This window comes from Microtus oregoni, unplaced genomic scaffold (assembly GCF_018167655.1).
Source record: "Microtus oregoni isolate MIOR12 unplaced genomic scaffold, Mior012 000014F_ref0000157, whole genome shotgun sequence".
In the NCBI taxonomy this organism is placed as follows: Eukaryota; Metazoa; Chordata; class Mammalia; order Rodentia; family Cricetidae; genus Microtus; species Microtus oregoni.
Window position 1 is genome coordinate 45,943,027 of NW_024543073.1, and position 14,842 is coordinate 45,957,868.

The 14,842-nt window shown below is 44.4% G+C and overlaps 1 protein-coding gene across 6 annotated transcripts in view; it reads right to left on the reverse strand.

Moving 5' to 3' along the window:
- Window positions 1-2,416: 2,416 nt before the first annotated feature.
- The window catches only part of Smad1 (SMAD family member 1), a 62,235-nt gene continuing 49,809 nt past the window's right edge, over window positions 2,417-14,842 (reverse strand). For all 6 annotated transcript variants that reach the window (XM_041663543.1, XM_041663540.1, XM_041663541.1 and 3 more), the window contains 2 exons: window positions 9,747-10,003; window positions 2,417-3,781 (listed from right to left, as the gene is read on the reverse strand). In XM_041663543.1, coding sequence (XP_041519477.1) covers window positions 3,638-3,781; window positions 9,747-10,003 — 401 coding nt within the window. In that variant the 3' untranslated portion in view covers window positions 2,417-3,637. The remainder of the gene's footprint in view (window positions 3,782-9,746; window positions 10,004-14,842) is intronic.

Consider the following 14,842-nt stretch of genomic DNA (forward strand, 5'->3'; position numbering starts at 1 on the left):
CTTCTCTCTACACACTGGCCATCGTAATCATTTATTTCAGCAAGGGACAGCAAGAGCTGGGGTGGGGCAGTTATCTCCTATGTTGTGAGGAAGAGAACTGAGGTCGGGATGCTCCTGGCCTGGTGCCTACGGCAGAGACCTGGGTATATGTAACCTGCCAGCATCCTCCTGGTAGTCCATAGGCTCCTGTGGACAGGATCTGACTCTTACTCCATCAAAGGCAATGCAGCTGAATCAAAGGCCTTTCCCAGGCAGATTTAATCATTTACTGAATTCTAAGAGCTTTGCATATGTTCAATTAATCTCTGGATGACCCAGTGAGGTGAGTGTTACCATCTCCATCTTACAGACAAGGGAGCATGTGCACGAAGGGCAGGGACTCAGCTGGTGAGGCCAGGGCTGGAGCTCCAATTCTGTCACATGCCGGAGGTGGCCGGGCCAGAGCTCTCACTGCTCCTCAGCTCGGCTACCGAGTGTCAGAAACACTTCACATCCCCTTTGTCATTTTCTTGAGCTTCATCTGTTTTCCTGTTATCTAGACAAACAGTTGCTTTGATTTTTCTCATTCCTTTAACAAAATATTCGCAGCCTTGCTCATTAACCTCCTATGGCAGATTGAGAATGTTTTTTCATTAAGATTTTACTAGAATTCCATATCATTTCCTTTAATCAAGAACGGCCTTTTTTCACACCACATGGCACACCCCAGGGTCTTCATCTAGTAGGTCTCAATGGACGGGATGATCTTTGTGTTTTATCCAGCACATTTTCAAGGCACCAATGGTGTAACACCAACTCACAACTGCCCAACAACCACCAAAGGAACTCGAGAACAGTGAAAGCGGCCTTCCACCAGGAAAGGGGAGAACTCTTGAACTGAGCTCTATATTATCAGACAATCTCCAGTTATAAATCATTCTTAGTGGAAACTTTATTTAATTCTCATTTGCTTTTTTCATGGGTATATGGTGTGTGGATGTGGTATGTGTGTGCGTGCATGCATTCATGTGGAGGCCCAAGACTGATGGTCGGATCATTTCTGATGGATCTTTTACCTTATTCTTTGAGGCAGGGTCTCTCAGCCAAACCTAGAGCTCACGAATATGGCTAATGTCCATGTCAACTTGCTCAAGGAAGCCTGTCTCTGCCTTCTCAGGTGGGCTTGGGTGTTAGGGGTGTAAACTCTGATCCTCACATCTGGTCTCTACCTGCTGGGCCCTCTCCCCAGTCCAGCTTAATAATAATAATAATAATAATAATAATAATAATAATAATAATAACCAAAAATATATCTTGTCACCCACTAATCCTGGTCACTGGCACAAGGAAGGATACAGGCCAATGGAAAACACAGACTACAGAAGGTTCAAGAAAAGGCGGCTCCTGTATGTGTGGGTATTCATAACTTTAGCTGAGTGATCCCTGGCTCAAGAGTGTGACTTAATCAACAAACATGGAGAGGCCCATGGAAGCTAAGTGGCCCAGCAAAGACAGAAAGGTCACGGTCACAGTGTAGGCCTCTGGGCCCAGGCTTTCTCTGCGTGACATTGATGGCGTTAGAGGCAACGACAAGAAGCAGAAATTTGGGCCCGGTCATTGTTTATGGGGATATGTTTTGTAGTTTCAGTAGGTGGGGAGTAAGACATTCTAAAGTGGACTTCAAGTGGTGACAGGCAACAGATCCTAAAATTTTGGGGTTGTGTACCAAGTCCAGGAGAGAACGTGAGGTGAAACAGTGGCAGTTATGTTGTTAGAAAACTTAACAACCTCAAACTGTTGCTTTTTCAAACACATTTTTAAAAATTCCCTTGGTAGGAGAGAGATTAGCACCTTATCTCAATAAAACGGCACAAAGGCCATCCTGTGCTCCTGTGCAGTTTTGGTTCTTGGCCCACACTGGCTATATTCTCCCACGGTCACCCTACACGTGTGCCTTCGGTTCAGGAATCTACACTTCCGGTTAACTAAGGGCATCCATCAGTAACTGTGCTGCCGAAGTTCCTTACAATAAACAGCTTACCCATCTGTGGGCTGGTGAGATGGCTCAGTGGGTAATGGTGTTTGCTGCCCAGCCCAGGAACCTGTTTGACCTTTGAAATTCCCATCATGGAGGAGGAACCAGCCCCACCAGCTACCTTCTAACCTGAATGGTCACACCATGGTACATACCCCTCCCTCAAAAAAAATGTTCAAGTTTACACATTTAGATTTTATTGTTTTATCATAATCGACACACACACCAGTGTTATGGTCCCTTTCTCTTCTGATTTTAAATCACTCTGTGTTTTTAGAAAGTCAGGTTCCATGTCTTCACGGTACTAATTGAGCTTTTTGTATCTGGCAGAGAGTACTCAAAAGATCACCTGGTCTTACTGATCCAAAATTTTAACATGCAAGGAAAAGAAAATGACACACATTTTTAATCAAAGTAAGCAATAATGACAGGTTTATTTAAAATTTTCCAGTAGAGAAAACCCGCTAGAGCTGGAATAAAAGGGTACTCAATGGGGAAGAGCAGAGAATAGAAAATTTAGCAGAAGAAAACAAAACCAAACAGTACAAAACAAAACAAAACAAAAGCGTTTGAAATGGATTCCAATAGGGACCTTCTTTAAACCTGTGCAGGGTGAAGAGCGCTACTAGGTTTGGCAAACAATTTATCTGGAAATTAAAGCCTATGTCTGTATTGTAAACTCCGTAAAAACTGCTCAGTAAGTTCAAGCTTTCCATGTCCTGGGTGCTGAAACACACAGCCTGCAGATCTGCAAATAAAAGGAATTATTCGCTTGCTCTCACAGTTCCAGGGATCAACCAGCTGCTTAACTGCCTTGTGGAGCAGAGGAGACAGAAGGAAAGAAAAAAGTCAGATAAAACTCTAAAAGAAAACACAGCAAATTCAGACACCAGTTTGCTCACTGAAGGCGACGAACTGGACTCTATGGTGCAGTCTCTGTTTGCGACTGTCATTTCCTCCCCCCACCCCGCCCCTCAAATGCTTTCTAGATCCGCTAGCCATGTGGACTATTCATAACCTCCAAATACTCTGTACACACGTTTAGCAAAGAGCACACACCCGGCGACATCCTGGCAGCAGTAGTGAGCATACAGTTTTAGAAAGACTACTGTGTACGTCATAGATTAACCGTTACTTTACAAACAAACACAACCCCATTCATTTCTAAACAAATAGTTTTAAAATATGATGAGAGCCCACGGGAAGATGATTCGGTGTGGGCTCGGGACCTGATGAAAAGCACACTTCGGAAAGGCTGACTCTTCACGTAACGTTCTGCCAGGCACTCCAGATGAAAGGACTGCGTAGGAGCGTTCTTTTTCTTCTTCTTCTAATAGATAATCTGTCCCTGGCTTGGCCATCCCTTTTTTTAACTATAGATAAAGTCCTGCTAAAAGTCAGCATTTCAGTTGATTACACAACAGGGTGTCACGATGTAAACCGAACAGGTTCTTGATGTCAACAGCACGTTACCCAGGTCTGTCACCTTCTCAAGCCAACAGTTGGTCACAGAGGTCAAGTATGATCAAGGCTTCTTGTCAGGTCTTCATCCCATCTGACATATCCCATCCTTCAAGTACATGCACGGCTCAACAGTTTGCAAGACACAGAGCCAGGGGCCCTTTAAGACACCGATGAAATAGGATTGTGGGGCGAACCCATTTGGGTAAGAACTTTATCCAGCCACTGGAGAGGGCCATGCAGGTGTATCTCAATCCAGCAGGGGGTGCTAGTAACATCCTGCCTGTGGTATTCAGCTCCCCAACCCTAGGAAAAGGAAAACACAGAGTCATTAACGCCCTTATCTGGGTGACTCAGCCTCCTAAGTAAAAAGATCACAGTCAGTTCATGGAATTCTGTCTGGACTAGTGGCTATGGCCCACAAGGAAAACAAACACACCACAAATGAATGGGTAATTTGGTGGGTAATTTTTGGCCATGGACACTGACCATTCAAAGTCTATCCAAGGACCCCAGACCACCCATTCTGTCTAGTGGGGTGGCACACATCTTTAATCCAGCACTTGGGAGGCAGAATCAGGCAGATTTCTGTGAGTTCCAGGCCAGAATGAGCCTTGTTTCAAATAAATAAATAAATACCCACTAGTCTTGGGTAATCAAAAAATTTAAATATATTCAATAGTTGTTTGTATAAAGATATTTTAAATATTTCCCACTACATTGTTAATACTTTATTTACTTATACTTTTAAAACATGTTCTTGCTATGTAGCCCTGGCCGGCCTGAACTCCCTATGTAGCCCAGGCTGGCCTCAAACTCAGAGCTTACCTGTCTGATTCCCAGGCACTGGAATTAAAGGCATGTGCTATCAAACCTGGCTTTATTTTTCCTAATATTTTAAAATTTGTGTATATATGTATGTACTTGAGTATGGCTTTATGTATGGATGTGATACTTGTGGAGTCTAGAAAGGAGTTGGATCCCCTAGAGCTGAAGTTATAGGCTGCTGTAAACCACCTCAGCTGGATGCTGGGAACTGAACCCAGAACCCCTGTAAGAGTGCTACACCCTTAACTGAGCAATCTCTTGCCCCTTTATCTGTCTGTCATGCCTGCAGAGGACACAGATCAACACCGGCTGTTTTTCAATCACACTCCACTGTATTTTCTGAGATGAGGTCTCTTGCTGAACCTAGGGCTTTTTCCAATCAGGCTAGACCTGACTCCTACATGGGATTCCACACAGGACTGCACCCAGCTTTTGTAGTTGTTGCATGTATGTGTGTGCTTCTGGAGCTCAGAGAACCGCTCTGGGAAGCTGGGTTTCTCTTCCTCCCTTTATACATGTTATGTAGCAATTTCTTCAAGGATCCAACCTTCTGTCTTAGAGGGAAGCTCCATAAATGACCAATGTTCTAAGGCAAAGTGAAACATTCCACCCTACTTAGGCAAACTCCTTAAAACTCAGGAAGCAAACAACGGAATATGGGTGTTAGTTCACTCCATACTGCTTCCTGCTGTTTATTGGGCAAAGTAATTTTTTGAGGGGTGTTCAAGGCAGCCTTTCAGGGGGCCTTGGTTCATCAAAACACATTAGTATGGAAGCAATCCACAGGTTCTCATTTTCTGTGGAAACAAAAAAAGAACCTCTTTTCCAAAGCAACCTATTGTTAGACTCAAATTCTGAAGTCAAGATACCTTTAAAGTATAAATGTTGATTACTTAGCTTTTTCACAATCAAAAAATTCAAAGAAAACATAATAATATACATAATTCAAACTCTCTGAGTATATTCCATCTTTGCATGGCTTATTTTTCTCTATTCCTTTTAATCTATGACTGTCTGTACTCTGTCTCTTTAAATACATTACCTTTAAAAATAACATTTACTTCTTTTTATAACTGTCTATCAAAGATACTCGACTACTTCTCTAGCAACATGTCTGCCTGCATACCACCATGTGGCACCATGATGATAACTGACTAAACCTCTGAAATGTAAGCCTCCCCAATTAAATGTTTTTTTCCTTTATGAAAAAAAAAAAAAAGCTTGAGGAAGTCCCCGGAACTGACCAGATTCACGAGTCCCCTTCCTCCCCAAGCTGATATGAGCAGTAAGGACTGCTGAGACACTCAGACCAGCTGTGCTGCCTGGGAGACAGGCTAGGCAAACTGTCTAGAAGAGGTGCAGACCAGCTGAGTTGGGAAAAGACACACTCCAGTCTGCTGAGCTGTCTGCATATTACATAGTGAATTAGCTGTCTTTGAGTCATTTCTATTTCTCTAAGTAACTCCAATAAAACTCAATGGCTCACAAGCTAGACTTTAGAGGTATCCATCCATACTTTGGTCTGTATTGGTCCCCTGTCTGGGGTGAGCAGATGTTTGTTCACGTCTCCTGAAGAACAACGTCATACAGCATGTTTCCTGGAGACTGAACTCAGGGGGCCAAGCTGTGCAGTGAGTGGCTCTACCCACCAAGTCATCTCACCTTGGCATTTTTTAATTTTTGAAATGGATGCTGGGGATCCAAACTCAGGTCCTCACAGATACAAGGGAAGCATTTCATCGACTCAACAATCTCCTTGGCCCCCATCTATTTTTCTTTCAGACAGAGTTTTACTCTACAGCCCAGCCTGAAATTCACTACATAGTTCCAGCTGCCTGCAAATCTGTGGCTCCTTGGGCCTCAGCCTCCCATTTGCTGGGATTACAGGTATGGGCTTCCATGCTTGGTTCCCTTCTAACAACCATTTCTGTGACACTGGGAATGAAACCCAAGGCCTGTCTCAAGCTAAGCAACACACATCACCACAGACATCCCCAGCCCTGTTAAAGCTATCATTAAATTCTCCCTTTACAAATATGGTAAGCTACGTCAGACAGACTGATGTTTCTTCCCCACTCTGGCAGATGAAACTCTACCTGTCAACAGCACAGACCTCTTGATCCTCCAGTCTCAAGTGAAACTGACAGGAGAACAGTTTGCATACCCCCAAAGTTCTTCCGAGCCCTGGTCGCTGCCTTGAAGCAGCAGATTCTGTCATTCTTCTAGCCAGGAAGGTGGCTTGCTCCACAGCTGCAGAATGACTCGTTAGGACAGGAACGCTCCACAGATGTCACCATGGAAACCAGGTGACAGGATGTACCGTAAGCCCGTAATCTTAGCACTAGTGGGAGGTGGAGGCAGGAGGATGGCGACTTCAGGGTCAGTCTGGGCTGCACTGAGCTTGAGGCTAACTGGATTACACAGGGAGACTCTGTCTTACGTTGAAAAACAAACAGTGGTGTTGGTGTAAGTGATAAGAAACTCAAAGATTTCCACTTGATTCTTGTTTGTAAAGAACAGTAGCTACCAGGGTCTCCTGACCTCTGCTATAAACCTTCTTCAGCAGTTTTAAAGATTACGTCTGAATATGAGAACTGTGAAGACAAAACCGGGGCACATGAATTCCACCCATATATGTATGTGCACGTAGCTCCCTGGGCTTGGAGAGTCAACGGCAACAGTTACCATACAGGTCTGCCTTGCAGACACTGGGTTCTCTGAAGGCAGGTGCTTACCATCTGACCTCTGACATCCAGGACGGCCAACATGAGGCAGAAGCTCTACGTTCTCTTTGCCAAACTGATTGGGGTTTTTCAGATAGGGAGGAATTGGCTTTTAACATTCATAAAGTTTAATTTTTTATTAACACTCAAAGTCATCTCGAAAACAAGACGAGGTGGCCTATTGACGTGAGTTTCTACGCTTCGTTTCTCCAGGAGACTGGGAGGCCAGGCAGAGCCAGGCTCCCTCACGGCAGTGCAGAGCTACAGAAAGTCTGTAAAGCTCTGCTGCCAACACAAAATTTCCTGCTGTGTGATGACGGTTGTGTTACAGTTACCGAGCTTAAAAACATTTATTATTTACTATGCGTATGTGTATGCAGGTACCTATGGAGGACAGAAGGTGTCAGGATTTTTGAAGTGGAGTTAGAGGCAAGTATGAGCTGCCTGATGTGGGTGCTGAAAACAGGACTCCGGTCCTCTGTAAGACCAGCAAATGCTCTTAACTGCTGAGCCATTTCTCTAGTCCACTGCCACGTTTTTAGAAGGATTTGTCCATCCTAAACCCCCAGCCATGTCCATCACAACTTGGACAGTCCTCCATGCTAACACATACTAAATTCTTTCAACGCTGTGCTATTATTAAACTCATTGAGACCTGTTCACATGCATCTTGGAGCTAGAGACTTTAGATGCGTCTTTTTCCCACTTTGTATTGTCTTTCTGGAATAGTGGTAAAGTACTTGCTGAAAGAACAATGTCAACAGACTTTGAATTTGTAGCTTTGGGCTGAAGAGATGGTTTGTCAGTTAAGGGTACTTGCTGCTGTTCCAAATGACCTGAGTTCGGTTCCAGGAACCCACAAGTGCTCACAACTGTTGTCACTCCTTCTACAAGAGATGTGACACCCTCTTCTGGTCTCCATGGGTACGTAGCCCCCCCCCCCCCACACACACACAAGAGATGTGACACCTTCTTCTGGTCTCCATGGGTACGTAGACCCCCCCCCCCCCCACACACACACAAGAGATGTGACACCCTCTTCTGGTCTCCATGGGTATACACACACACACACACACTGATAAAAGAATAAATCGTTAAATACTTTATACTAAAGGTTGTTTTTAGCTATATAAAGAAACACTACCTGTTAGTTATATAATCAGTAGGAAATGGATGCAGGAGAAAGCTTACTGGAGCACAGGAGCCAAAGCGTCCTCAAAAATTCTATAATCAAAGCCCCATCAAGTGATCTCGTGAATAATTACCAAGGTCCCGATTCCACCCGGCCCTATCTTACAGATCAAGAGCAGGGCTGAGAAAGGCCCTGCACCTCAACCAGTTAAAACAATCGTTCAGGGGTTGTTCTTCCTTCCAAATAAAAAGCACTTTGGCAAGTTGCTGGCCTCATTTTGAAAATTGTCTGAGCCAAAAAGCTAAGTCAAAAATTAAATGGCGCTTGTGAATAACGAACAAGGAGAACTCTGTGGTCACGTCTGCGTACAACATAGAGGCCAACTTCTTTACGGGGTAAAGAAAGGCCTCCTTCAGTGTTAAAGAGGTGCCATGCTCGACCAGAAGGAGGGAAGGAACCTTTGATCTGGAATCACCCCCAGCGATGAGCACATCACTAAACAGGCCCAACAAGAAGTCCAGGAGCTTTTGAAGACAGCGCATGGGAGATGGCTGCCTCACCCCGGGTTGTAATTAGCGCTCTTCCTCAAGGTGAAGCGGGCTAAAAATGCATCTTTCAGACTCCAGAGACAAATGCTGGCACCAGATACACATTTAGATTCTTTTCCAATGGCACCTTAAAAACTTCCATTTCTTAGTGGCAGAAGAGGACAGAGATTAGCAATGTCTTGCTTGAATGGTCTCCTTTCTTTGAGACTGCAGAACACTCAGAGTGAATGCCAACTAATTTCCAGTGTGATGAACTTTTCTACTTACTTAGTTACATTTGTTCCCCTCCCGGCCCTGTGTGTGTGTGTCTGTGTGTGTATGTCTCTGTGTGTGTGTGTGTGTCTGTGTGTGTACACGCGGAGGCCAGAGAACAACTCAAGGGAGTTGCTTCTGTCTCTGTATCACATGGGTCCAGGAATCAAAGTGCCACAGTCCCCCTCCCCCCGAGGCCCTAAATGATCATACGCTGACTGCTGAACTACGACCACTTAGTGCTGGCATCCTGGCAGCACCAGCAGCAAAGGAGGAGAATGGAGATGCATTTATTCAGTTGGCCTCACAGGATGATCATGTACTTAAGGCCCGTGTTAAATACACACCATTTTCTATGTATGTATGTATTTCTATAATAGCTATGGGGCCAGGGACCTAGCACAGCAGGTGTGAGGCTGGCCTAGCACATCAGAGACCCTGCGATGGGGTAGTGAGGAACACAGTCCTAGAATCCTAGCTACCCCCGATGTGGAGCTGACAGATCAGGGTCTCAAACCCATCCACAGCCCCAGCCAACTAAAGCCTACCTGGACTACATTAGACTCTCAGTTTGCCCAAGAATAGCAAGATGGTTTAGGGGAGGATAAAGGTGCCTGCCACCAAGCCAGGAGACCGGAGTTCTATCTCTGGGAGTTGCATGGTGGGAGGAGAGGACTATCTGTTTCCATGACAACCTCTTAGGCACTGACACTCTTGTTAGATGTGTTAGGAATATATACCAGGCAGGCACAGGTTTGTGTACTGTGAGATGGGTGGGCACCGCTTACCTTCACGAAGCTCATTCGAATAGTGCACATTTTGGTGAGTTCATACACTGTCTCGAAACCATGGTTCACAGACTGTGCCAGCAGCTGAGCAAACTCTTGATTGTTGAAAATTTTCAAGCTACACCCACTGGGGATCTTGCAGACAGTAGTGGGATGAAAGCCATGATGGTAGTTGCAGTTCCGACTCTGCACGAAGATGCTGCTGTCGCTGAGGCATTCGGCATACACCTCTCCGCCAACGTAGTACAGGTGGACCCCTGCAACAGGACAAAGCGTGTCAGCCAAGGCAACGTAGCTCTGCACACAGGCATTCTGACACACACACACACACACACACACACACACACACACACGGGGAACTATGTTACCCTTGTGTCGGCCAGTGTGTTCACGAAATAACAACGTCTCTCAAAAATAATAAAGCATAACACTTTCATTTTGTAAGTATTTAATGTCCCACTTGGCCGGAGTTGAAAGTATATTTGCACTCTAGAAATAGAGCGCAATAAAACCTGCAGCTGACTGGGGTATCCTGCACGTTTAAAATCTTCTGCGTTTAGGACAGGGCTAAATTGTTCATTAAACTTCAGAGAGAGAAGGGATGATTAATAAACGTGGAGGAATGAAACCCAGGGTGAAGAATTACCACTGGGAGCTGTAAGACTTGAGGTCTAGTTAAAAACAAAAGCCTTTTAAATAGAAAAAAAAATGTATTGTGCAAAGTAAGAGCTCACCAAACTACTAAAAATAATAATTGAAAACTTCTTACAACTTAGAATGCTTGGAGTCTAGGCGACACCCTGCCCTCACAAGAGAAGGGGCAGAGACCTGGATCCCCTCTAGTGAAGCTGGCAGGGGAGAGAACAAACTCTTCAAGGCTGTCCTCTGACTGCTATGTGCCCGTTACATACACACATGCGAAATAAACAAAGACAAATCTTTAGAAGGAAGAAGGACCCTCTGGCTAAGCTGCAGGTGACCCTGGAATGGCGTAGTAGCAAAGGCACTGTGATGGTCTGTGGAACACCACGTGGCATTTCTACAGACACGCAGGGCTAAGACTGCAGAATCAGCTCTACCCACTGTGGCAGAAATCCATTTTGTTTAGCGATACAGAGAAATGTATTTAAGAGAAAAAAATAGAGAGAAAACTACTTAAGAAAAAAAACCCCACCTCTCCCCATAATAAAGATGACTTTCATTTTAGAAAATTAAGACAATATATGAAAATACAAAGATGTGGAAGATATTAAGATTCCTTCAGTGGCAGGGAAAATGTTTGTTAATTAATAGTCTGCAGCACTGTGTCCGGCTCTGCAGTCACTGAAGCTTCTGGTGTAAACGTTCACATTTCTGTGCGGCTTTGTTGCCGGAACTGCTACCAGGCTCCCTCAGCAGACCAGTGGCGACACTCATTTTCTGTTATGGCAGTCATGACTGATGTCACTGAACGGTTTTTACCAATATCCATAACAGAGATTCCTAAGTTAAAAGCCTGGATGGAAGGCCTTTGAATCACTTTGCCAAACGACTTTCCAGAATGCTTGGGTTGGTTTACGACGATACCAGTAGTGTGTGATCATCTGGCCCATGCCAGCTCTTCCTGATCCTGAGCTTAAACAAAAGCAAAGTGTTCCTCGCTGGAAAATAATACAATTATTTTAATTTGCACATGGGGCTGGGCAAACTCTCCGTTTAGTGGCCATCTGGGTGTCTCTTGTGAACTCACTGTCTTGACGACTCACCTATTAAGCACACTGGGGTTGTGGGTTTTAATCATCTTCAGGGCTAGATATAAATAATTTATTTTGTATTTTCCTGTTCTTCCTTTGTCTTTAAACTTTAAACATTTTATGTATGTGTGTACATGTGTAGATAGATACATAGATAGACAGGTAGACAGACATATAAATAGATTTAGATATATGTTTCAACGTAGAAAAGTTTAAAATCCCTTAGTTGAATTTATGATTTTTGCTGAGGTAGAAAACTACCTTTCATATAAATATATTTTCGTCAAGCTTTGGAACTGCTTGCCGTTATCACTCTCACGTGTGTATGTACGCAGGATCACGGAGAGGCTACCGGCCCCTGTTGTCACCGAACCTTACCCTCACACGTGTGTATGTACGCAGGACCACGGAGAGGCTACCGGCCTCTGTTGTCACCGAACCTTACCCTCACATGTCAATATGAGTCCAACTATACTTCACTGTCTTGTCTACACACTGATTGGTTTACTTGAAGTTTTACAGTGTTATTTTAGCCCTAATGTCCCATTCTTTTGTTGCTGTCCATTACAATTTTTAACTATTCTTATTTTCCCTTTCAAGTAATACTGGCACCACATCATGCAGCCTGCACAAAAAAAATCACACTATAACCTAATTTAAGTCACAAAGTAACACAGAAAGAATTACTATCTGCCTGAAATGTTTGCACAGTACTAAGCCACCCCTTTAATGAACAAAGGCTGTCTGTATATGCAGTTGCTCTCTCTTGTAGAGCCCCGTGGGAGAGCTTTGAGGGTTAAAGTCTTGAGCCATCTGTAGTTCACTCTCTCGGCTTTGTACTTGTGGTTCAAATATACGTCCTCTGCTTCTGCCCTAGCCACCGTGCCTCCTGTCACCATGCTTCCCTGCCAGGATGGAACCATGAGCAGAAATGAGCCTTTCTTCTTTAAGTTGCCTTGTGCTGGTGACCAGCAACAGGTCAGGGAACATGGTCATACAACTGTCCAGATAAACAGAATGACAAGGACAGATAGTGACATCCTCTCATGCCCTGTCCAGCGTGAAAGGAAACAGCACATGTCTATGTCTAATGGGAGGTACAAATTAGTAAGAACTTTCTCAAAGTATGTAACCAACAGTTGCTGGTTCCTTCTGAGAATCCATCCCAAGAATATTATCATTGGTCACGATGTCCACATAATGTTTCAGCTTCCTTAACAATAACCTCGGCTTCTTTGTCATCTCGAGTGGACAGAGTCCACCAGTCGGGCATCTGGAGCGACGTTAAGTGCATTCCCAGAACCCTTACTTCCTCCCAACCTCTTAAAGAGGAAATTCTACCATTTGGCTTTTTACTACTTTGGGGGGAATAGTCACATTAAAATTTAATGAAATATACACTCTTCCATTCTAAACGCATTGACAGAAACGTCAGCAGTGTCCAGACATCTGCACTACGAACCTAAGTTCTACCACTTCACCTTGGGTTGTCATTTCTGTCTCCGCTCCCTTTGGTCATACCAAGGAAATGTTCACCGAGTTCAACAGTTGTTAGGTTTCCTCTTTGGATCTAAGAATAAATCTTAAAAATCTTCTCAAGCGTCTCTTAAGCACCTATTAAAATAACTGTTTTACCTCATCCATTGATGTAGATGTTGATTCTTTCAGTTTTCACTGTATTTATTTATTTAGAGACAGGGTCTCACTATGTCACTCTGGCTGGCCTGGAATCGAGAGATCTGCCAGCCTCTGCTTCCCCTGCATCAGCTACCCATACAGCTCTCAGTAGTGATGTCAAGAAGGGGGATCGATCCGTTTACTGACTATAGATTTATCCACTGTAGAATTAATTTTTGCTCTGCAATTGTTTTTATTTGCCTAAAACAGTTTGTGGCGAAACACTTTAAAACATGTAAAGACCTCGAGTCTCATAAAATTTTTCTTCGTATTTTGCACACACCAGTGATCTTTCGTTTTTATAACACTTGCTTGTTCTATGTGTGTGTATGATTGTGTGAGGCATATGCTATGGGTATCATGTGTGTGTGTGTGTGTTTCTCCTACCATGTGGTCCTAGGGATTGAACTAAGTTTGTCAGGCATGGTTGGTGCAAGCCCCTTTCCCCACGGAGCCACCTCCCCAGCTTGCACAGATGACTCTTACGTGAGCCTTACTGTAGTAGTTACAAAATGATATTTGTATTCTAGCACTCACTGTCTATTTAGTTATTATTAATTTCCCGATTAGCATGGCTGTATCAATTAGAATTTACTTACTGGACAGAACCTCACAATGTATATGGTCCAACCTGGCTTTGAACTCCTGATTTTCTGCTGCCTCGGGCCTTCTAAGCGATGGGATTCAGGAGTTCAGCTCACGCCCACCCCCAGCAGTGTCTTAAGATTCACTACTCAGTTGATTACAGTCGCTCCTGACTATCTCTGGGTCTGGAGTCCAGTTTCAACTATGCACAGATCAAAACTTACTTTTTAATAGCACCACCATTAACACGTGCTGGCTCTGCCCTCTCGGGAGTCACTCACCAGTGACACAAACTCTGCAGTAGCTGGGACTCAGGGCCTTTGAAAGGGGAGGTGTGCACGTGACGGGACACACTACACGGTTTATATAAGGAGGGGGTGTGCACGTGACGGGACACACTACACGGTTTATATAAGGAGGGGGTGTGCACGTGACAGCACACACTACACGGTTTATATAAGGAGGGGTGTGCACGGGACAGGACACACTACACGGTTTATAAAAGGAGGGGTGTGCACGTGACAGCACACACTACACGGTTTATGTAAGGAGGGGTGTGCACGTGACAGGACACACTACACGGTTTTATATGAGGAAGCTGAACATCCATGGATTTTATTTCTCAGGGCCCCAGAACAAACCCGCCACGGACAGCTGTATTTTGGTATTTAAACCGTCCAAAGCTGTGTGGTGGGAGTTGAATCCCGAGAGGCACCACCATTTTTAGAAGCCTTTCTTCACTTTCTGTCACGTGAGATGTGCCAGGCTCACCTGTCCCAGCCTTGGAGGCAGCCGCAGTTTCCCTCAGTGGGGAGAAATATCAGCAGCAATGATCTGAACCCCAGATGCTACTGCTGCTTTGTATCTTTGCTTTCTCAGTAGACAGGGTAGAAACTATATGCATATTCAGAGGGTATATAGATAGGGTTGCATGCAGACATATGCACAAGAGCATATAAACACACGCCATGTCAATAAATTATGATTTTACATGGACACTTCCAAGGAATGCCACACCCCTTCTTGATTGTATGTTCCCTCTCCGCATGGAAAGCTTAACCCCTGAGTACTTCCCTCACACTCAGTCACTGACTTGATCAT